The 22479-nt window shown below is 36.9% G+C and overlaps 1 protein-coding gene across 1 annotated transcript in view; it reads left to right on the forward strand.

Moving 5' to 3' along the window:
* The window catches only part of LOC122052331 (D-xylose-proton symporter-like 2), a 72813-nt gene that overhangs the window by 34985 nt on the left and 15349 nt on the right, over window positions 1-22479 (forward strand). Inside the window, exons 7-13 of the mRNA XM_042613808.1 lie at window positions 5436-5537; window positions 5615-5983; window positions 6135-6182; window positions 6273-6335; window positions 6954-7034; window positions 14008-14106; window positions 14996-15133. Coding sequence (XP_042469742.1) covers window positions 5436-5537; window positions 5615-5983; window positions 6135-6182; window positions 6273-6335; window positions 6954-7034; window positions 14008-14106; window positions 14996-15133 — 900 coding nt within the window. The remainder of the gene's footprint in view (window positions 1-5435; window positions 5538-5614; window positions 5984-6134; window positions 6183-6272; window positions 6336-6953; window positions 7035-14007; window positions 14107-14995; window positions 15134-22479) is intronic.

Below are 22479 nucleotides of genomic sequence, written 5' to 3' on the forward strand. Positions count from 1 at the left end.
TATGTCTGTGTCAACCAACATGCTCAAAATCTTATACCTTGCTTCACACAACTCTACATTTGTTCTTGATCATCAATCAAGCTCACTCACCTCTACCATAATCTCTACAAACATTATGAGTGTGAACTTGCACACACTCATAATCAAATAATTAGATATAAACACCTAATTAAAGCATTAGTCAAACATCAAGCTTCTTGATTAATTCTAATAATAAAGGAGGAATCAATTTTCCAATGGCCCATCAAGCTCAATCACCTCTCCCATAATCTCCACATACATTATGAGTGTGAACTTACATTCATAATCAAATCATTACATATAAACACCTAATTAAAGCATTAGTCAAACATCAAACTTCTTGATTAATTCTAATAATAGAGGAGGAACCAAATTTCCGATGGTGACATTAACAAGGAGTGGAAGACAGTTGGAGTGCCAATTTACGAAGAGTTGGCTTACAATAAGCAATAAGTTGTCAAGATCAATTTGAGATCTTGTAGAGAGGAACTCCACCATAGAGAACTCGGTGAAGGTACCGGCTTGTTTGATTCTTCCTTGGTGCAATAATGGTGACAGGGGTGGTCTCATTTGTTATGTCCTTGCATCCTTTGTCTGACCAAGTTCAAGCCCTAGCCTCTATCTCCTTTTAAAAGGAATACTTTCTTTTAGTAAATCCTTATTCTCAAAAATAACTTTGAGACCATAAAGAATTTTAGAAAGAAATATTGCATTTCTTAGTAATAACGAGAGAATTATTACATTAGTATATATAAACTCTTCATAGATCTGTGAATCTAAAACTATTGATGTGAGACTAAACTTACTAGTCAATCATTACCTTGTATCTCATTTTTTTTTATTTTTACTACAATTGCCAATTCAAAATTTGCTTGCTATTTTGCTTTTCATAAGATGTTTTTAATCTTATTTTTCTCCCCGATGATCCTTTGATCAGTCTACTCTTGGTAATAGCCAACTAGATACAATGTTTCACATTATGCTTGTCAGCTTGTGATGTCGTCTTGTAAGTAATTGCCATCTCCATGACCTTCTAGTCTTAAAGTATCTCTAAGACTTATTGAAAAGTTTTACAAAACGATGTTAGACCAACTATGTTATATGGAGTTGAATGTTGCAGAGATGAGGATGTTAAGGTGGATGTTCGGACATGCAATGATGGCCATGATAAGAAATGAAAATATTAAAGAGAAAGTTGGGATTGCACCTACTGAGGGAAAACTTTGGGAGACATATTTAAGATGGTACGAATATGTACTTAGATGACCAATAACTGGCGATGTGAAACTATGACAAATATCCATATCAAACGAGGAAGACCAAAAAAAAAGACTTGGTTAACAATAATAAAATAAGATAAAATATTAAAACATTAAAATTTATTTAAATATAAATGATGATATAATAGGGGATAAAACTCAATGGCGTAGAAGGATCCATATAACCGATGTCACTTAGTGGGATAAGGCTTGATTGTTGTTTATTTTGTGTAAAATGTAATTTTGTCGCACACCTTGATAGAAGTAGATCTTATGACAGCTGGTTGACACAATCAGGTTTAATTTCATAGCTTTTTTCCTGACTTCCCATTGTTGCTTATATTATAGCAGAGCAGCTTCTTTAGTCCCACGTGGCCAGGTCCTGGAGATATTTATGTTCTTATGTGGAGGAAGTCTCCCCAAGTGGCTTGCCATTGTGTTAATTGGGATCCATTCCATGTTGGTAATAGAGCTACCCTTCCTGATCATGATCAATAATTAGGGAGAAATATCACATATCTTTCTAGAACTAAATCCATGGTAGTCTGGTTAATGGTGTTAAGTTCCATAGCCTTGGCTTGTACTGTCCAATTGTTAAGGTAGAGAGCTGGATTGGCTTCTTTACTGCACATGTGCCTAACCATTTGGGTGGATTAAGGCCCATAACACACTTGGTGCTAAATAACTCTAACATGGCTTGTAGACAACAATAATGATAGCTTTACGACTGGTTATGCTGGTCAAATTAATTGCGAGTTGGACTATTAAGGGCAGTGGGTTACACGCTAAATAAATGGTAGGAAAGAGGAAAAGAAGATAGAGTACATGGCTTAGAATCATTACCAGTGTAGCAGAATCACACACAAAATATGGAATCACCCACACACCCAAGACACATTTGATTGAGGAGAAGAGAATTTCTATTGTCAAGGAATGAATGTCTTCTCCTCAGCTTGCAGTATATATAGAGAAGAAAAGGAAACAAAGAAAACCAAACTTTTACAAAAAGAAGTAAATTTGGACTGAGCTAACTAGTTAGAATAAAACACTTGCTTTCAAATGTCCTTCCTTTCCTTCTTTGATTTTGCCTCATTCACCTGCTCCATCTTTCTTTTGGTCCTCATCGTGCAATGTGAGATTTTAATTGGGGCGATCAAAGTAAAGTGGGTCTAACTTGAGTTGCATCATCCTCTCTTGATTGTGAAGAACTCTACACTCCAAACCTGCCAATCTTCGTTCAATCAAGTCTTGGATGGCAACCCATGTATCTTCACTAGTAGGCTGCAATGGACTAGATATTCTTGATAGGTTTCATTCTTTGTAATGATGGTACAAATATCTACTGCATCAATCTCTTCCCTCAGTTTTGTGTCTCCTTCAGCATGCTACATTAAAGACGAGGCTATCTGTGGGCAAATCAAATCGCTATGCATCACGTTCCACTTGAAAAGCTTTGGAGAAAGTCAGGCAACGCTAGAACGAGAGCTTTCATAGTGCTTCCTTAAGGTGTTCAAAACTTTGTTGGGCTTTTGCATTCTAAGAGAATTAATTTTTTCTTCAAAACATACAGCATAGGGGCAATAATAGCACTTAAATTTTGGATGAACCACTGTTAGAGGAAGCAAGGCCATGAAAAATTTGAATGTTGTTGAAGCTTGAGGTAGTAGTCCACACTATGATAGCTTCAACCTTCAAATAATCCATTTGAATTCCATGCACCCTCTCCATGTAACCACAAAAGACAATTGAGTTTAAATTCACATGCAACTAGTGTTGGCAAACTAGAAACACTTGTGCAATTTTTTCTGGAGATGTTGTATGTGATCCCTATTTTAGATCAACAATAAACCACCATGAACTTCTCCATAAGTTTAGCTTGGTTATCAACCTCATGTATACAGGGCATTCGAAAGCTTGAATAACATGGCAATCTCATTCACGCAATCCAAACTCTAGCTATTTTCCACTCCTCACCCTCTTGAACTCTATTTAGCGACATGTGCTTCTAACATCAATCTTTAAGAAGTGAGCCCTTGCTAGTTGATCGAGCAAGTTATCTAACCTCTGAATGAGAAATTTTTATTTCTTATAATCTTGTTAATTGCAGATTTGTCTATGTACATCCTCCTAGCTCCATCCTTCTTAGGAATAAGGTTTATATGACACATGGACTCATGGATTCTCGAATTAAACTTTTGTTAAGAAACTTGTTCACTTTTCTTGCAAAGCTTCAACCTCTGTGACATATGGACTTATGGATTCTCGAATCAAACTTTGGTTAAGCAACTTGTTCACTCTTCTTGCAACGCTTCAACCTCTGTGACATTTAGTAGCGAGGTAAGTTAGGTAGAATAACACCTGTAAATCAAATGAATGCGATGTTGTACATGCCATATGGGTGGATATCCTTTTGGAAGTTCTTTTAGGAGCCATATGGGTGATGTTGCCCCTTTAAGAGTCTAATCCAATCTTCTAAATTTTAGTGGCTTTCATCATCTTGTTGCTCTTCGCCTCTTCTTGTAGGTCTTGTAGAGGTGTACCCTTCATTATCAAGGGCATGCCTCCCACCTTGTTGACTTAGTAATGGTGAGTTGTTGACATTGTCTTCTTGAGCATGCCCTTAAACACACCTTCCATCTTGTCGGATTGGCAGTGGAGGGTTGGAATCCTTTTCATGATTCTCTCGATTATCTCTTGCATGGTTCGATTAGAGTTCCTCAACTCCTTGATGTCTCCCAAAGCTTATATAGATACAATGGGTATTGTTTAAATAGTTCCAATTGACTAAAATTCTTTCCAGTTAAATAGTCAATTGACTAACAGTCTATTAGTTAACTCAAATGTGTTTCACTCAACTCAACACAATTCAATGACTCCAACTTAAAACTACTTTAGTCGAGATGTTGAGACATTGAGATTGAATTTTCTTAAAGCAGACTGAACTAGAAACAAAACCATTTTGTTCTCAAGCAAAACATTGTTAGTTGACTCAACTTTTTCAATCGATTGTATTTGCTTGAGATTGAGTTCACTAGTTGACTTTGATGCGAAACAACCTTGTTTCTTAGTTGAGCACATTCTTAAGGTGAAATTTACATAAACACCCAAGATTACAGCTTCTCGTAATCTCTCACTTCTCACATGCCAAGAGACTTCACCTTTAAATCTTCTTCAGTTTGCCAAGGCCTTTGGGTCTTCTTCAACTACTAGGAGGTCTCACCTATGTGTCTTCCTTAATGGTTCGTATCGTGCTCTTGATCAACCTTGACCTTTTGAGCATCCTGCCAACACGTGGTCGTCTTCTCCATATGCCTACCAAGACCTGATGGGACTTTTCTATCTGCCAACACCTACACACATTGAACTTCTAAATCTACCAACACGTTGAACTTCTCAATTTAACGACACCCGTTGAACTTATCCATATTCCAAGACCTCTTGGATTTTCCTATTTGCTAAGTTCTTGTTGGACTTTTCCATTTGACAAGCATCTCTTAGATTTTTTTTTCTTTTTCCAAAACAATATATCCAATCAAGACTGAAATTTCGGCATGGCGTGAGATTTTAAACCTTGAACCAGACACATGCAGAGCCTGAGACTTTTTATGTGTGGCGCTAGACGAGAGAGAGGGCTTGAGACTGCAAATGAGGGAGATAGAATCACAATGGCTTGACATTTGAATATCATGTTTGGCGTTATGGGAATAGTGTGCAATGAAGGAGATGGGAATCACAACTGTTTGAAATTTGAATATCATATTTGGCATAATGGGGATGAGGATGGATCCCGAATATCTAAAATTCCTGAATTCAAATTTATGTGGATATGTATGTGATCTATCTTAACTATTTCCTCACTCGAAGAACACAAATGAATCTTATTGTTGTATTTTTTGCTCTAATGCAAATCGCTTGAGTGGATTGCTGAATTACTAGAAATTTTACATAACATTGTTCCTTTGAATGAAATAAACATCCTTGCTAGATGGTCATGATGAGATTAGCTTGATGCTGCATGTCAGATTTCCATCAATATCCTTTTTTTTTGGAGTATCACGTTGATGTTGTTTTCTAGTCCTACATTTTCTTTGTATGAAATATGAGTGGGTATACAAGTACTATTTTACTTGTCTCATGGCAGTCTGATTTCATCAGGCTATGCATGCTGCTCCCATGTATATTGCAGAAACGGCACCAAGTCAGATACGAGGAACACTTATTTCTTTGAAAGAGTTTTTCATAGTCTTTGGGATGCTTGTAAGTCCTATTCTGTTATGCTGAAAATATCTTGCCTCAAATATTCTAACAGTCAGTTTTCTATTTTCTAAATGTAGTTGGGTTACATAACTGGAAACATTTATGTGGATTTGGTTGGTGGGTGGCGCTACATGTATGCAACCTGTGCCCCAATATGTATAGTTATGGGCATAGGAATGTGGTGCTTACCCCCATCTCCTCGTTGGCTGCTTTTGTGTGCCATACAGGGAAAAAGAAGTGTGCAAGATGCAAGAGAACTTTCCATTAAATGTTTGTGCCGTTTAAGAGGTTCAGCTTTTGATAGTTCGGCTTCGGAACAAGTTGACTTGATTCTGAATGATTTGTCTCATGCCGATCATGGAAAACAATCAACATTCAGGGAGATCTTTCAAGGGAAATGCCTTAAAGCACTCATAATCGGTGCAGGACTAGTTTTTTTCCAGCAGGTTGCCACTGAATGACTTCAATGTGCTAAAATATCCCAATTGATATTCTTAATTAATAATGCTACTTCCAGAATCAAAAGTTGGTTTATTGCTTAAGTGCTAGTATTCGTGTAATATTACCTATCTATCTGTTTTTTTTCTCCCATATCAGATAACTGGGCAGCCAAGTGTGCTGTATTATGCTGCAACCATTCTTCAGGTATTCCAACCAGTCTTGTGACCATTACAAAAGTATTTAGCGACAGTTATGTATCTTTTTCTTCTTATTAACAAATATATTTTGTAACAGAGTGCAGGATTCTCTGCAGCATCTGATGCTACACGTGTTTCTATTCTTCTTGGTTTACTAAAGGTCAACTTTGAATACCTTACTGAGAAACATTCTGGTTTGTTTAACATTTCAAAATTCATGAATTTACTTATATGTGTGTTGCTATTGAGCAAAGTCTTGTAATAGTCACACATGTAAAAATCTATTTTGTTGATTGTTCATCTCATTATAGGATACTTAATTCTTGAAATTTGTATGTCTGATCAAAAGCGAAGTAAGTCTGAAAGAATTAGACTGGCTTTCTCGGTATCCTGGCTGGGCACAAAAATAGCACCTATTCATATTTGTTTGAATTTCATTTTCCTTCCACACAAATGATTATACCTACTTCTACATGCAGTTTTTGTGAAACAACAATGTACTCCAAATAACCATACGGTCCATACCTAACCCTCTCTCTTAAATCTTAGCACATCTTCATCCATGGCAGCAATCTGTCACTATCATCATCAAGTTGGAATATTTCCAGCTTTTTGCTTGTGTGAATAGTAACTACTTAATAAATAGTTTTCACTTTAGTTCTCTTTTTTTAAAGGTTAGTTTATATGGTATAATCATTTAGTATTTCAACATGCTTTCTCAGGAAAATATAGTTTCTGTAAGGTTGCAAATAATGGTGGATTTTGCTTCCTTGTGCAGCTAATTATGACTGGTATTGCTGTTCTTGTGGTAGATAGACTTGGACGAAGGCCATTACTTATTTCAGGTGTCAGTGGAATTGTAAGTTACATGCTATTTTCGTGCTATGACTTGAGTTTACACTCGTCAATCATCTTTAATTGGAAACTGTTTTTTCCTTATAAGCGCAGAATATTTTAATATTGTTATATGGTGTCAACAAAGGTACCTTTAAAGTATTGTTCTGTGCTGGGTTTTGAATCCCCAGATGGGATGGTATGATTTTGGTTTCACATTATATAGATTGTAGGTTTTGTTTAGCATATGCTTCTTTTTTTTTTTCTTTTTTTTTTTCTTTTCTATCAGAGTGTTACGAATGCAGCGGAATTATTTAACATAAAAACAATAAAGAGACATTTGATTTTACTTGGTTCACGCCCCTACGGTGTTACTCCCAAGACTATGCACTCAACGTGAGCCCACTAGTATCTCTCCTTTCCAAAGGCAGATAACCTCTTATAGATTGATAAGTACTATCACAAGTATGAAAGTAGGAATTAAAAGCACAAGCATAAAAAGAAAACAAACTCGTGATGATTCGGCTTGAAACCTGAATGCCGTGGCACTCCTCTTGGTGCATCCCAGATCACATGAGCAAGACTTTGAGCACTTGAACGTGAGAGCTTTGATTGCAGTTGTTTGCACTTGATGTTGGAAGCAGATGCCTTGACTCCCCTTTTATAGAGCTCGCTCGACACTCTTCCGGACGATTGGAAGCTCCTTTAGTTGATTGGACTTCCGCTAACTCGGCTGCAATCCTCTTCGATTGTAGATCTGGCTAACTTTTGTGACTTCATGTCCGTTGGAACCATAATTGTCAAAAGCACGAGGTGCAAAAAAGCACTCAATGTCTTGGGGCTTTAAGCGCAAAGCGATGCACACATTTTATGGAAAAAAATGTAATAAACAAATGGACTATTATGAGTATAAATCTGATTTATATGAATTAATAAAATTTATTAATTTTTTAAAAAGTTTTTATATATTTTATTAAGATAATTTAATTGAAATTTATGATAGTCTATTCGAACTATCCCATTTAAGTTGGGAGTTGATTGAATTAATTAAATTCGCAGTCCTAAGTTTTCGATCGGTGGGCATCGCGATCCCTTACGGCTATGCAGGCGCTGGATCGCCGAAAGCGTTACTGGAAGCCTCCGGGACGCTAAAAAATGCAAAGGAGTACAAAAATTTAACAAAAAAGAAGACAAGAAAGATGCTTCTTACTAATGATTGAGAGGTAGATGCTTCTGGCGGTGAGAAGCAGATGAGTGACAGACCAATCAACTTAATGATCGATTTAAAGAGGGTTTAGGACTTTAAACTAAAAAAAAGGGAGTTTTTGCGCTTCGTGCAAAAGCAAACGCTTGTGCTTTTGCACAAAGCTTAGTGAAGCATGCGCTTTAGAGACCTCATGTGCTTCCGAGGTCTCTTCGGTCGTCCGAGCCTTCGTCCAACTGCGGTTTCCTACAAAACAAACATGCAAAACCTAATGCTTGGTCTACCTAACCAGTAGCTTCTTTTACCAACTCTTCTAGCTCACCCACCGAGACTTCCTTCAAGTGTTCACTCTCAGCTAACCCTCTTGGACTTCACCTAGTTCCCAATTAGATTTGTCTAGTTCCCAATTAGGTCTTCCACCACCTTGCCTTGTTAGGACTTCCACTGTCGGGTCTCAGGTCTTTCATGGCCTAGTCCTACTATGTCTTTTTGTAGCCTGGTTCCCAACCAGGATTTCCGTTGCCTAATCCCACTAGGTCTTTCTATTGCCTAGTTCCAAGTAGAATTTTCACTACTAGGACTATATTGCCTAGTCTCACCAGGACTATAGTCCCATCAGGACTTACACTACCTAGTTCCCAACTAGGACTTGCCACTAACTGCCAAGTATATGGTCCTCTCACTCATTTCTAAGAATTTAGTTAACTTTGACTTACTTGGACTCTATACTCAAATTGATCAACCTTGATCAAGTTACTTGGTCACCCTTGACCAAATTCCTTTAAACATATTGTTCAATCCAAACCATCAAAACCCTCGAGGCCGATTACACCTACAACCTATCTTTTGAAATTTTCAAATTTAAATTCTGATTTTTAATTTTTGAATTTAAATTCTTATCTTTATCTTTTGAATCTATCAAATTTAAATTCTTATTTTTGAATCTATCAAATTTAAATTCTTATTTTTATCTTTTGAATTTAAATTCTTTTTATGATTATCTTTGTTAATTAATTTATTATTTAAGTTTGAATTATATAATTTAATTAAATTTGAATTGTCTTGAGAATTATCTTTATTATTAATTATTTTTTTTTATTAAATTCGAATTATTTGAATTAATTAAATTTAAAATTTTCAAATTAGAATTTTCTTGATTAGTTGAGTTCTTAATTGGAATTCAATTGTTCAAATTAAAATTAGTTACATTTAGGTTTAGATAATTATATAAGTTGATTCAATCAATATCATTGAATAGATCAAATATACTTTGATTATTAATCTGATCTAGGTCTAGATGACTTGATCATATTTTTGATTACTTTTATTATCCAGATTAATTAAATACAAATTATTTATTTTTTTATTGTTTGAATTTGTATTATTAATTGAATTAATAATTTTGAAGAAATTAAATTTAAATTATCATAATTAATTGAATTAATTAACTTGCTAGGTCGCTTATTGCATTAGTTCGAGGAAGCTAAGATATCATCATTATATCAAGGGCATTTTCTTAAATCTTAAGTTTACTAACCTAGATCGCTCACCTTGGATCCTTGGATTTCTTCTTCTCCGGATACTTAGTTCTTGTAATGACTAGATTGCTTGCACTTGAAGCACACAACACGCTCTTTGTTTTTCCGATCTCATGGTATCGGTTCCTCCTTTGTCGTCGGTTGTGTTGTCTTACTCTTAATAGTAGGGCACTTATTTTTATAGTGCACTCTATCCCTACACTTGAAACATATAATAAAAGGACATCCTGGTGCACGAAGCTTCCGCTATGCGGGTCCCGGGGAAGAATCCATTGTATGCAGCCTTATCCTGCTTTTTGCAAGAGGCTGTTTTCAGGATTCGAATCCGTGACCTTTTGGTCATATGGTATTTAAAATTTTACCTTTTGTGATCTTGTTAGGGCTCTCCCCCTCAATCTCTGGCAAACTTGGCTCCCTTGGCGATTAGTCTAATCAAGATTCTGCTTGGCTCTGATACCAATTGTAAGAACATTGGACGTGCTAGGAGGGAGGCGGGCGGTGAATAACGAGTCTCGCTCTCTCGCTTGATTCGTTGAGTTTGTTCTTTCTATCAGATTAGCACTTGCATCATAATACAATACACAATAAAGACAAAGAAAACATGAGGTTTACTTGGTTCCCAACCCTCAGAGTTAGTATTATAAGGCCTATGCACATGAAGCGCTTTTCCACTAAGCCTATCTCCTTGCTGGAACTTTTCCAAAGGTGGAGAAAGCTCTTACAAGTTTGTCTCACAATCACAAATGATAATGATGCAAGTGCATGTAATATAATAACAAATTATATTGTTGATACGGTCTGGAAGTCCTAAGTGTCACACACTCCTAGTGTGTCCCGATCGCACGAACAAAGCCTTGAGATCTTTTCGGAGCACAAAAGAAGAGTATTGAGAATTGCGTTATCCTTTGAGCTTTGATCTTGATGTTATGTTATAGAGTTTTTTCAGTTGACCTAAAACTTAGTTCGGTCCACCAAGCTCTTTATGATCTAGAACGAGCCTTGCAATCTCATCGTTATCAGGTTTATTGGTCGACCGGAACCTTTCCAATCAACTGAACTAGATCAGTCACCAAAACTAGACTCAAACTCGAGTCTAGCCACTCAAAGTCATCTAGTCTAGATTGGGTTTTCCGGTTGATCGGACCCACCACTGATCGACCGGACTGGTTCAAGTCCAATTCGACATGGGTCAAGTCCGGTTCACTTTGGACTTGGTCTAGTTTTGTTGGGTTGCATTTGTCTGCTCTTCGTTTTGCTTCATCTTCCGATTCCGATAAAATAATCATACAAAACACAAACAAACAAACAAACCTTAGTCTACTTGATCTAGGGCTTACCTCTTGCTCAGAGTTTTCTTCTACTTCTAACCACCCAAGGTATGCTCTCTTAGGATTTTTTTCTTTACCAAACATCTGATCATCTTGACCTGGAGGACTTGCCATTTGCTAGACATCGGATCATCCTTGACCGGCTTGGACTTTCCCTTTGCTAGAATTATGTCAACCTTGACCTGCCTGAACTTTTCACTTGTCAGACATCAGGTCATCCTTGACCTTCTTAAACTTTCCCTTTACTAGTCATCTTACCTCAACTTTCCACTTGCTAGACATCATATCATTCTTGTTACCTGACTAGACTTCTCACTTTGTTAGTCATCCAGTTAATCTTGATTTGACTAGACTTATTAATTTACTTTCAAACATCTGGTCCTGTTTGGACCAATCTTTCATCAACCTTGATCAAGACACAGGTACATTATCAAATATAAAAACCGTGAAGGCTGATTGTACCAACAAATTGTTAGGTAACTATTTTGAATAACTGCATAATTATATCATCTACTTTTATAATTAAATCATGTACGAGCACAAGGTAAATTTCCTCAAAAGAAATCCATTTTACATTGGCACATCCACATGATATCCCTCTATGATCATTTATAACTTGCTCTATAAAACATCCATCAAAATAAATATTAAGTATGAATTTAGAATATCAAACAAAACCAAGATAAGAAACATGCCATAAGTGATAGGCTTTTCATGTGAAGATGGAGGAGAGGTGGCAATGTTGTGATAAGGATATGTGTAGCGACATAGGTGTTGTGCAAAACAAAACAAGGGATAGGGCACCAGTTGGGAACATGGGTTAATTAAATTGGCAATTTTATACATTAGTCCACATTTATTTATTTTTTCAAAAATCACAACAAAGTCCTTTGAAATTTTCAATAATATAACAACTATACATACTAATACATGATAAAAACCAGTACTTGTTAAGAAGCCGCCTAGATGAATTATGTATTCCACTCTATATCACCTTTTTTATTATCCTATTTATATACAAATATATGGAGTGTACTATATGGTGAGGAATCTATGCATTGAGTGTTGTCTCATGCATGGTTTAAAATTTCGACTTGTGCTAGAGTTTCAGTACCATATCGTGTCGTGCTGATACAGTTTTGGTAGTTTTTTAATTTTTAAATATGTGTATATTAATTTATTAATATTTGATTATTAAATATGTTATATTTTGAGGTAATGAATTTATATTTCAATATTTTCTTATAATACAATGTCTATTAAATTTTTATAAAAATTATTAAAAAAATAAATAATTCTTAAAATTTAAAACTCATTCTAAAATTATAAAATTCTTTGAAAGGCCCAAAAGATAATTATAAAATTATTTAAAATTCTATTTTTTTTAAATGCATTTATAAATTTTTATTTTTTAAAATTTATTAAAATAATTTAAGAATTATATTTTAGATTATTTTAAATTTATATTTAATTTTTAATATCTATTAAAAAATAAATTATTTTATAAAATATTTATTAAAATTTAAAATTATTTTAAAATAATTCTTATATTTTATAACTATTATTAACAATATATTATATTAATAATTATTATATATAATTAACTTTTTATTTATAATAAAAAATATCTATTTAGAAACATAGAAAAATAACTTTAAAAAATCATGACAGCAAGTGTCGTGACCTCGTGGAGGCCGCCACATGGTTGTGGCACCCACATTACTTCCGAGGAGGGCCTCGACACCTTTCATGTCTCGTGACCTCGCTTGCAATGAGCTTGGAAATGGAGGGGTGCGTGGGTGACCTTGCGATGACCTCGCGAGGCTTTGCGGCCATGGTGTCGATTTGTATCAAAATGGTAAATATCGTCGGTTTCAAGTGGCAGGGCACAATATTTCTTTTTTTTTTTTTTTAGTAATTTAGGTATCTAGGATCGTACAACTAATCTTGGAGGTGTCTAGTTAGGTCCCATGGGAATTTTTCATCAGCTATTAGGGTAGATATGGAAGCACAAGTGGCAGAGTAGTCCTTGAGGTTCAAAAGTGGGAGGCGAATTTCTTACGCTCCTTGGGTGCATGGGCAGTCCCAATGTGTGCTTTCAAACCATGGTCTCACATTCATATCCATGATACTTGTATATTCACAACTATAATCCTTGTATATTTATAAATAGGTTTATATCAAAACATGATGGATCTATAGAAATATTGATGTGCTTAACCTGCTATTAATGAAAACTGAAGGAAAGAAGAATAACGAAGTTAGACATTTGCTTCTACAAAAACAAAGTTAATTTTAGATTAGTCTTAATCCAACTTTTAAGATGTATTGCTATCATGCCCTATGCTAACAATGTAAACAATCATGAAGGAAAAAAAAATGTGACAACTAAGCAGACGACTACCTTCTTTCTTGTGTTTTACTTGATTAATTCCTGTTAGGCAAGTGTGACAACTAAGCATACGACTACCTTCTCCTATGTTTTACTTGATTAATTCCTGCTAGGCGAATGTGACAACTTAGCAGATGTCTACCTTCTCTCCTGTGTTTTACTTGGCTAAGTTCTGCTGGTTGAGAATTTATAAAGGTTTTGGCATCTAGCAGAGGGCAGATGGGAGACTTCATGCTTTGAGACGATGTTGAAGTCAATTGACTATTTATTTCCCTAAAAACTCAGTGTTAGCAAAGAGATTGATCTAGAAATATTATTATTAGTCACTATTTGGATAAAGGATAGGGGTACATTATTACAAACAAATACTCATTTCTCACAATAGTTTTGGCACTTGGGTAATAAGACGAAGGAATGTGTCTTTCTTATTGGTGAAATTTGTTAACAATGTTGTTGGAGCATATTGCATGTAAAGATTATTATGATCATTATTGTTGTTATTATTATTATTTAAGTATTTTGCCTTGTGATTGCAGACAATCTCCTTATTCCTTCTTTCTTCATACTACACCTTCTTGAAGGATTTACCCTTTGTGGCCGTGATTGCATTGCTGGTGTATGTTGGATGTTATCAGGTATTGCTTTGCGATAATCTTTCTTCTCTCATTATTTTTATAGAACATTCAATGTTATCGATATTTGGAAATTGCTATAATTGACAGTAAAATATGTTAGCATACAAGTCATATCAAATTCTTTCTGATCATCTCAGTGGTTTATGCATGCATCTATGTTATAAACAGAAGATCCACCTGTTGGTTATCAGGCACTAGTTTCATAGTCATTCTTGTTTAGGATTGGATCCTTCTTCATGATTGGTAATCTGCTTTAGTTTCAACTAGTTCATGCCATTAGTCTACTATCCTATTTGTAAATGCACACTTTTCCAATCTACACTAGACCAGCAAAAGACCACCAGGCATCAAGTAAACTAGTCTTCCACATTGGATTCTTTGATCATGCCAACAATCTGATAGGTGAAGCTCTATCATCACTAGGCTTATGGTACAAATAATGAAAGAAAAACTTCACCAATTTCCCAGCATTATAAAGGGTGCTAATTATGTAGTAAATGACATCTCAAGTATTCCTCCTGTTAAGATAACAATGATTAATCCTAATTGTGGTCCCAAAAGCTGGTGACAACATATTTTCATCAGGTGTGTGCTATTTGGTTATGTTTCTCATTCTTTTGCATGATGCATTGATACACTTTGACCTGAAAGTACGAAACATACTTTGTCATGCACTCATGCTCTGGAAAATCTTCACCTTTTTGGTGTGTGTGAATGCTGAATGTTGAATACATTAAAAGTCTGTAAAAAGAACACTATAATACTAGCTTTAGAAACCAAGTCCAAAGTCCTATTTTCTTTTTATCTCCTTTAAGTTTAATACTCTGCTCATAACGAGCTAATAGTAGATGTTTGTTTTGTTTTCCTGATTATTGTCTCATCCTTGCAGTTATCATTTGGTCCAATTGGTTGGCTGATGATATCAGAAATTTTTCCCTTGCGATTAAGAGGTCGGGGTTTAAGTATTGCAGTGCTCGTTAACTTTGCCTCAAATGCATTAGTGACTTTTGCTTTCTCACCATTGGAGGTACTTTTTATTATATTTTCATTATTTTTTCTTTTCTAATTAGATTGATTGAAGGGGAGCCTTGGCGCAACGGTAAAGTTGTTGCTTTGTGACCAAAAGGTCACGGATTCGAATCCTGGAAACAACCTCTTGCAAAAAGCATGGTAAGGTCGCGTACAATGGACCCTTCCCCGGGACCACGCATAGCGGGAGCTTCAAGGCACCGAGCTATCCTTTTTTTTCTAATTAGATTGATTGTAGTGAAAATAACAGTAAATCTCTGATATGGTTGTCAATCATCAGTTTTTTTAACAATATTATTCCATTAAATCAATTAGAAAACTACCAGTTCAAGTGACCCTCTAGAGTAAGTAGTCTGCTCTTCTTTGATACAATTTTAGCAACCTTTTCAGCTTTCTTGTTACCATCCTAACATACCTCCATATCTTAGCCCGTGTTTAAAACATCGTGCCGAGCCGGTCAAAACGGCTGAAACATCTCGTTCCTGACCGACATCGGCACGACCTCGGCACCAGGCCCCACGAGAGTTGGGAGGAGTTGTGTGACCCCGCAGACGTAATGGCGGGGTCGCATGACCCCGCAACAACAGCTGAGGGGTCGCATAACTCCACTGCGGTCGCCACAAAGGCGTTGTGCGGTTGTCGCGGAGGGGGGTCGTGCGACCCTACGACCATTGTTGAGGGGTCGTGCGACCCAGTGACAGCGCCGAAGTTGTGAGAGCTCGTGAGTGGTGTCGGCTTTTTTTTTTAATTAAAATTTAGGTTAGTTATTTTAATTAACTCCTAACTATGATAGGGATAATTTAAAGAGACTTTATTAAACCTGATAAAATTATCTAATTAATTTTATATTTCATTTATTTTATTAAAAATTATAATAAAATTTTTATTTATTTATTTATCTATTTTCATTTTTTTTTCTTGTTTTAAAAGATTATTTTTTATATTGTTTATTTTTAAAATATTTATGTTAAATATTTTATGTTTAAAAATACTGAAACTATATTGGTACGACACGATACAGTACTATTCTGGTGTAGGACCAAATCATTAGCACGGGTCGAAATTTTAAACCTTGATCTTAGCAACTTGCCTTATCAAGAAAAAATGCCATCAACTAAGACTTGACCTGCCAAGGAGGGTCATTGTCATCATAAAGACTATTGCAATATTAAAATCTCAATCTGTGCAAGTCAACTTGGTGAAAATTTTTAGTTTGTTCATTGACTGGTATAGTTGAAGTTACGAAATCCTTGGTGCGCTGAACGAAACTTAATGTCTACCCTTGCAACTTTATTGTGAGATGCTTCCTTTGTTGGCATCTTCCATGAGAAGTTTTGTCTTATCTGAATAGTTTGTCACATCGAGCTCCTCGGCCCTTGCTTTGTGAGAAGCTTCAAACTGGTATCTGCTGAACCACCCTCCTTCATGTTCAAACTCTAACCTCCTCTACACCGAAACCCTTTGACATAAAAAAGCAGAAATATAAGATGCAATCCTCACCCAGAGGAAAATTACCGATTCTCACCTAGAGTTAATTCAAAAGTTGTTCATTACATGGGATCTTGACCTCATTTTAGAATTTGATAACATGACCTATTCTTTATAAAATAAAAGATCTTTTCTAATAAAATGCTAATTATTTTAATAAAACTTGACTAACACTTTAAAGAAAAATAATATAAATTTTTAAAAGTTTTAACAAATTATAAAAATTAGCGACTTAGACAACTTTATAACAAAATCCTAATTATCCTAATAAAATTAAAGTCTCAACAAATTGCCCAAATCAATGACTTAATGACTTTTAATAAAATTAAATTCTAGACTGTATTATTCTCCTCAACTGAAGGGAAGTTAACTTTGTCAACTGGGATGGTGGAGCAATTATGAAGTGGAAGTGCCTTTTTAGCCGAATCAAATATTTGTTGATTAATTTCTTTAATCATTGCTTTGGTAACTTGGATTAGTAGATGCTAATGTGTTTCCTTGTTTGTATTATTGATGTAGGGATGAACGAGTAACTTTAGTATTTTTGTATTATTTTGTTAAATTAGGTTTGTGAGGTTATTTTAGTCTTTTGCATATTTAGGGTTTCAGTATTTAAACATTTGTTTAATTGTTTTTAGGGATTTTTTTTATTAATAAGAATTTGCGACCCCTTTGTTCTTTCCCAAACATCGAATTTGCTTGCCTATCTCTTGGCATTCTGCAGAATCAACAGGTTTAGAAGATTGCATCTGGTACTCGTGTGCAAATCAACAGGGTTGTGGAACAATTTACTGAAAGAATGGCAGCGATGTTGAGAACCTTGAATAGAGACACCTGGTTCAACGCAATAGCTATATCATCAGACAACTTCGGATGTGAAGGACGTTTATGAAGAGAATGTTCTTGATGAGGAGGAAAGAGTTTTTATTTACAAGGAAGACATGGACGGCAAGATCGAAATATTCGGTGATTCAGTTTATGACCATGTTTCGAAGGACGAAGTCGATATTGAGGAGAGGGTGGGCCCTGACGGGATGGCAGCCAAAAAGATGACCTTGTCCACGGCGGTGTCAAGAAAGATTTCTTAGAGCTCACCCAAACCCTACCCTGGTAGTTCCACGGCGTCGTTCCTCGCTCCTTCCACCACCTCCTTTATTCCTACCCCACTTGGACACGATGAACCCCGAAGCGTTCTGGGATTTCCCCTTTGTCGAAGGACCTCAGAGTCACCTCACTGAGATCGGAGGGAGATTCAGGTCCGTCATCACCAGGCCCAAGGCGGTCACGTAGATCTCCAAGATAGCATCCCCATTCATTCATTTTGGGCTCAGGAAGAAGATGTTGATGGAAGGGGCATGTTGTGAAGCAACAGTGTGAGGAGGTGTTAGTCCCTAAAACAAATATGGAATCGTCACATTAACGACCCCCCACATGACGATGCCATGTTGATGGAAGGAGGTTAATTAGGAGCACAAGTGTTAAGTGCATGGTGAGACAAACACAAATGATGCATTCCTTGGGACTCGAAGCTTGCCCACTGCAGGCAAACTATCATGCATTTACCATCTATGCCAAGCCCGGGGCATGTGTTAATCCCTCAAAATCTGATGGTTGATGGTTCAGATGAACTGTTTGATTTCATTGCTTCAGCTTTAGCAAATTTTGTTGCTTATGAAGATGAGGATTGTCACCTTCCCGATTACAGCAGAGGTTTTGTTGTATCATTTGGATCTTTGCTTGGTTTCTTACCTTACAGACATTTTGGTGCGAAGTGGAAATTCTTAGCTTTTGAATCATGGTTAAGGACAAAGGGGGTGATCCCTCCTTATACAGGCAGAATCTGAGCATTGTGGGCAGTTTTGATGTTAGCAATAAAATCCTTGAATTGGAGCCTATATCTCAAGAATCTTATAAAAAACTGATGTGTCACTATCATAGGAAAAATTTGAAGAACCTCTTAGAGCATACAACCTGAAAAAAACCAAGTTCCTACCATCTTTTATGGGTTAGACTGTAATTGTCACGCCCCGAGAGTAAGGGTGCCCAATCGAAAATCGGACAGCATCTCCCCTATAACAGTGACAATTGGGATCAATATACATATACAAATGACATAATAACATATTCATCAACTTACACGGCTGGAACATACATAACCACGCAGTTTATATAATACAGCCTACTCTGCTGGAATAAAACAACAACACCCACGCAGTTTATATCACTAACAGCCCACACGGTTGCACTGAAAACATAGCGAAATAACGGAAAGAAAATCCACAAATGCAAAGTCCACAAAACATCGCAGATACAAAGTCCACAAAACCAGTGTCAAAACATAGTTAGTTCTCACAGCACCAAATCCAACGAATACGAAATGCAAGTAAAGAGAAACAAAAACCAAAATCATTCCTCGGATATGACGCAGGACTGGCAGGCAGCATCCCTCCAAGCATCCATGATTCATCTACCTGTTATCTTGCAAAAGAAAACCAGTTTGCGAGGTGGTGAGTACAGGGACTCAACGGGTAATAGACGGATAATGCATGAACAAAATAAATAAATAAAGAATGTCAAAAGGAATATAGTCTCATAAGTAAAGATAGCAGATACTACCATGATGTCAAAATAAATGTTCATACCTGAAGCCATATCTTAGGCTAACAATAGAAGGTCAGGGGTGCCACAAACTTGCTACAGTCTGCCTATAACTACAGGGATAAATATGTGAGATGTATCCATTTTACCAATAAATAAACCAGTGCCTAAACACCTACAACGAGTGTATATCTCAACATAAGTAAGCATATCAACATAAGTGAACAACAACAATATACGATGTCAACATAAGTAAGCAATAATAGTATATGTAAGCAGCAGCAGCCAAAGCAAGTATAATAATAGCGTATGCACGGATGGTTACTCCCACTCACCTCTCTGCACCATGACCCCTGTATGGTCGAGAGGTCGGGCTAGTGACAGACTGTACACCACTCCAGCTACCACTCTCTCAAGTGGTCGAGGGGACAGTTGCATAGTAGCTAACTAGCATGACAGGACAAGCGACATCTGCTCCAGCTACCACTCTCTCGAGTGGCTGAGCGTGCGACCCTGATCAACGACTCTCTCGACCACAAGGGAGAATTTGTCGTTGATATGCATGGAATGATATGATGCACAAGATGCAACAGTCATCATACAAATATAAGCAGAAATTAGCTATGTTACATGAAGCCAGCATGCTCAATACGGAACATAAATAAACAACAATCAAAACTTGCAAACATGATATCTAGTATCAGCTACGTATCATGGATAACAATGAGAGACTGTATAGATATGAAAACGAATATCTCAAAGATCGAGTGGAAGTATCAAACGCAGGAAAAATAAGAGCGGAGTCAAGGTAAAAGCAGTTTCTAACCAAAGATAGCTTATGCACTAAGTTCAAAGAACTAAAGAGTCAAAGTAAGAAGTATCCGCCTTTAATATGTAGTCTAAACCAAATCATGCCCCGTCACATCAACCGTCTCAATCAACATCCTGCACCAGCGCACACAAATTAGCCATCTTCATATGAATCAAATAGCTAATACCAATTCTCAAACCGTATCTAACCCAATCCTATAGCAACCTTCAACCATCAACCTTTTTCGAAATGGATGCACAAAAACAACCAAACCCCAATAGCCGGTTCGGTTCAAAGAATCAGCTGCATCGAGAGAACACTACACAGAGCCCCGAAATCCAATCAAGATCTCAAAATCTCCAAAGCAAAGCACAATGAAAAGCCATTTTAAACACAACTTTAACTCTGTCCAGATCCGAAACTATCACAAGAACAGGACCCATTAGAACCTCACTACAACCTATTAAATCTGTCCACTACATCACGGCCAGGTCGGAAACAAAACAAAACTCTATTGCATCCAAATCCCTTTCAAATAGAACACAACCAATACTAGAAAACAAAACTTGATGAATTGCCCTTCCCAATCAAGCAAATCTATCTGAAACTTCAAAATCACCAAGGAAAAGCCAGAACCATCTTGGAAATATAAGAATTTGCCCCCAAAACTATCGATTCCCAAAGTAAACAAGAACAACATTGGATCAAATCCCCCACTTCCCAATTCTTTCTAGCATTCAAAAAAAAACTCCTTGAAGATGCAGAGACATCATTGGAATTGTTTTGCATGCCCACTCCCAATCTACTTCCCAAAACCCATACTTAGAGAGGGGATTATACTTGTAGAAAATTTACACAAAGCAAACACGAACTTTCACTTACCAAACCAATCAGAAATCAAGAAAAAGAACAATCCTAAAACCCGTACAAGGAGAAACCAAGTCGATTCAAATCTCTCTACACAGAGCAATAAATCGAGCATTGACACAAAAATCTGGACCATCCTCTAAATCCCTACGCTCAGCTACCAAGGAAAACAAACTTGCCTTTTCTCACGGTTTGGAGGAGAAGTTCCGCTTCGTGAGAGGAGTGCTGGAGAAGCGGTGGACAGGGGTTAGGGCACAGCTGTGTCGGCGGCAGGGCTCTGTTTGGGTTGATCTAAGAGAGATGGGAGGAGAGGGAAGGGTCGCGGCTCTGGTGCTCGCCTGAGGGAAAAGGAGCCGCGGCTATGGCTCGAGGGAGAAGAGGAGGAAGATCGTCGGCTGTGGCGCTCGCGTGAGGAGAGGCCGACGGCTGTGTGTGGTGCTCGAGCGAGGAAGAAAGGTCGGCTCAGGTGCGGAAACTAGCGGGAGGGAGAGGGAGACCGACAATGGCTTGGGGAGAAGAGGCTCGACGAAGAAGAGGGGGCGGCGTCGCGAGGTGAGGCTTTGGGAAGAGGAGATTGGCGGGTGAATTGGAGTTAGGGCACGGGAAGATTTTTCCTTTATAGCTTAGGGATTTGTAAATTAAACCCTAGATCAGTTTCTCAATCAACTGCCACCTCCGGGTATCCCAAATAGGCTTTTCTCGAGCTTATAAATGCATCCCCTCAAAATACGTCATACGAGCTCCGAATAAATCTCAAAAAATTTCTAAAAAATTCGTTAAGGTTATTCCTCAAATAACCTTGTTATTTTATTATTATTTGAGTGTCGTATTTTACATTCTCCCCTACTAATAAAAATTTGGTTCCCAAATTTACTGTTCAACTCAGGGATCCTCATCCAAAGGTAAACAACCAAGCACCATACTCATAAACTACAAACTTTGCCAAAAACGTGTGGTGAATCACGGACCTCAATCTGATACAATACTCAGAGGTATACCATAAAGTCTGGTAATCTCTGTATAGTATAACACTACTATTCGATCCAAAGAATTCATCCTACAGTTCGATAGAAAAGGAGCAAATTAGTCAATCAATCGACGATTACGCAATATCGCCACATATCCTCTATAAGTCCTGGGTAATCTCGCAACAGAAATCCATCATATCATACTCCCAACTCCTTTCCAATATGCGAGTCTACCGAAACAATCCTACTGGTCTCCGATGTTCAGCCTCCACTGACTGACATAGTAGACATCAAGCTACTAATCCGCGATGTCTTTGTTCATGTTGTGTACACAATAGGAATGCTTCAAGTTTTCATACATCGGGTGTCACCCGGATGTATCACAAATCGGGAACACACATAATCTCCCATGGAAATAAAGAATCTCATTCTCCTTACACAAGAATTCTGTCTATTGGCACGAGGCTACTCCGCTCATGCTACATCGGAACTGCACCGACTCCCAGATACGATACATCTATGCAGAGTACAAATCCATCTATACTAGAAAGTACAACTAAGATGAGTGCAGTTATCAACTTTTCGTTTCAACTCCTGAAACTGATCTCATAA

The sequence above is a fragment of the Zingiber officinale genome, chromosome 3A, assembly GCF_018446385.1.
Source record: "Zingiber officinale cultivar Zhangliang chromosome 3A, Zo_v1.1, whole genome shotgun sequence".
Lineage (NCBI taxonomy): Eukaryota > Viridiplantae > Streptophyta > Magnoliopsida > Zingiberales > Zingiberaceae > Zingiber > Zingiber officinale.